A 2,528-nucleotide genomic window follows, 5' to 3' on the forward strand; every position below is an offset into this window, starting at 1 on the left:
CCCCCCCCCCGCCCCGAAGCCCCCAGCCCAGCAGCTGCAGCCATTTGGGGGGGACACAGGACGCTGCTCCTGCCATTGGGTACATCAGCAGGGTCACATTCCACCGGGACCACACTGCCCTCGGCCACCACAGCACAGACCAGGCGTCCCAGCCCCCCAAAAGCCACCCCCTCACCCCCCATTAAAGCATAAGTGGCCACAGCAGTGTGGGAGGGGGCTGTAGGGGGGCGATGGGGTCGTGCTGCCGAGCCTGAGGACTGTCTCTGGTGTCCCCGGGGGGACAGGGATGGCCGTGCCAAGTGCCCCCTGTCCAGTGCAGGCGGTGGGGCTGTGGCTGTGCCCGGCGGCACCCTGGAAGGGGTCCCCTCACCTGGTTCTCAGCAGGGAGCCGCGGCATGGAGGCGGCGCGGCCGTGCCCCTCCATGGGCAGGTAGTCACTGTCGGAATAGCCATCCTTTGCCATCTCGCGCATCTCCACCAACTGCAGGGGACGGGGGGGTCAGTGAGGGGAAACTGAGGCACGAGGGGGGTGGGGGGCACCAAAACCAGGGACATCCCCCCACCCAGGCACAGCGGGGTGCAATGCAGAGTTTGGAGGAGGGGGCAGGCACCAGGGGACACGGGGAACAGATGGACATGGGGGAGATGGGGCTCAGGGGACCCCCAGTGACACAGGGGCCAGAGGGACATGGGGCTGGCCAGGGCTTGGGGAACCCCGGGGTGGCACAGCCCCTCACCTGGGAGTTGGGGCGGCTGTTGGGGACATCCTCGGGGTGTCCCCGCTCGGGGCTCCAGGTCCCCGTTTTCTGGAACATCTCCTGGGCACGCTGGGTGACCCAGGACTGACTCTCCTTCAGGCCCCCGTCACGTGTGGCCCTGGGGGGGGGGACACAGGCAGGTCAGCCCCCTCCTGGCTTCTCCGCACCGGGCAGCTGCAGGCAGGGGCCTGTGGCACTTACAGCCCCGTGCCCGGCTCGGCCGTGGGCACTGCGTCCGGCCCCGGGGTCCCCTCCTGCGTGGGGGATGGCGGCTCCATGCGCTGGAACATCAGCGGCGTCCGGTTCTGCGGGGACACGAGAGGGGCTGGGGACACGGCACGGGTTGTACGGGGCTGGGACACGGGGACACAGGGAGGGGACAGAGCTGGGACAGTCAGGGATGGGATGAGGACATGGGGAGGGGATGGGGACACAGGAGGGACTTGGGAAGGGGACAGAGCTGGGATGGAGACACTGGAGGGATGCTTGGGGTTGGGGACAGGAAGATGGGATGGAGCTGGGACGCTTGGAGATGGGGATGGGGACACTGGAGAGACATGGGAAGGGGACAGGGCTGGGATGGGGATGCCAGAGGTGGCAGAGGAGGGGACAGAGCTGGAATAGGGTCACTGGAGGGATGCTTGGGGATGGGATAGGGACATGGGGACAGGGACGTGGGAGGGACTTGGGAAGGGGACAAGACTGGGATGGGGATGCAGGAGGTAGCAGAGGAGAAGACGGGGCTGGGATGACACCCTGGTGGGACATGGAGAAGGGACAGAGCTGGGATGGGGACACTGCAGGGCCACGGGGAGGGGACGGGTTTGGGGTGCTCGTGCTGGCCCCACCTGCTCCTCTCGCATGGCCTGCAGCTTCTTGGCTTTGCTCTGCCGGTAGTACTCCATGATCATCATCGCGGCGTAGATCTTCCCCACCGTCAGGTCGGTGGCTGTGGGCACAGAGGATGAGGGGGGATGTGGATGGGGATGGGGGCGGGGATGGGGACGGTCCCTTACACTTGTGAGGGGTGACGAGCAGGTCCAGGTTTTTGGGGGAGAGGTTGGGCCAGATGGCAATCATCTCCTTGCGGAGCTCCGCGTCCATCTGCTGCTTGTCGGCTCCCCCTGCGGACAGAGGGCTGAGCGCCCTGTCCCCTCGGGGACCACCGGTCCCTGTCCCCTGGCCACCCTCTCCCCTCACCTACCCCATGGGGACCTCCCTGTCCCCCCCTGGGACAGTTCTCCCCTACCACTGCCCTATGGACCCTGTCCCCCTTGGCCCCCCTGTCCCCCCCCAGGGACAATTCTGTCCTGCCACTGCCCTATGGACTCTGTCCCCCTTGGACCCCCTGTCCCCTGATGTCACCCTTTTCCCCCATTTCCCAGGGACCTCCATCCCTGGACTCCTAGTTCTTTTCCCCTCCATGCCCAGGGATCCCATCCCTGTCCTTGTCACCCAAGAGACCCCCATCCCCATGCCCCCAGGGTCCCTGTCCCCTCCAGGTCTTCATCCCAAATCTACAGGATCCCCATACCCCCAGAGTCCCCATCCTTGTCCCCATCCCTCCAGGGTCCCCATACCCCCCGAGGCCCCATCCTTCTCCCCATCCATCCAGCATCCTGGTCCCCAGGGACCTGGTATCCAACCGCTCAGGGTCCCTGTCCCCCCAAAGCTGCTGTACCCCCAGATTCCTCATCCCCTTGAGGACTCTGCTCCCCCTCCCGCCAGGGTCCCCGTCCCCCCCCGTCCCCCCCTTGCCTTTGGCAATCT

At 66.5% G+C, this 2,528-nt stretch overlaps 1 protein-coding gene across 1 annotated transcript in view; it reads right to left on the reverse strand.

Annotated features, from left to right (window-relative positions):
• The window catches only part of LOC104833250 (voltage-dependent P/Q-type calcium channel subunit alpha-1A-like), a gene marked incomplete at its 5' end in the record, with an annotated part of 47,938 nt that overhangs the window by 28,020 nt on the left and 17,390 nt on the right, over positions 1–2,528 (reverse strand). The window contains 5 exon segments of the mRNA XM_010569829.1: positions 371–481; positions 738–876; positions 960–1,063; positions 1,607–1,707; positions 1,775–1,912. Coding sequence (XP_010568131.1) covers positions 371–481; positions 738–876; positions 960–1,063; positions 1,607–1,707; positions 1,775–1,912 — 593 coding nt within the window.

The sequence above is a fragment of the Haliaeetus leucocephalus genome, unplaced genomic scaffold (genome assembly GCF_000737465.1).
Source record: "Haliaeetus leucocephalus isolate CR32 unplaced genomic scaffold, Haliaeetus_leucocephalus-4.0 Scaffold274, whole genome shotgun sequence".
In the NCBI taxonomy this organism is placed as follows: Eukaryota; Metazoa; Chordata; class Aves; order Accipitriformes; family Accipitridae; genus Haliaeetus; species Haliaeetus leucocephalus.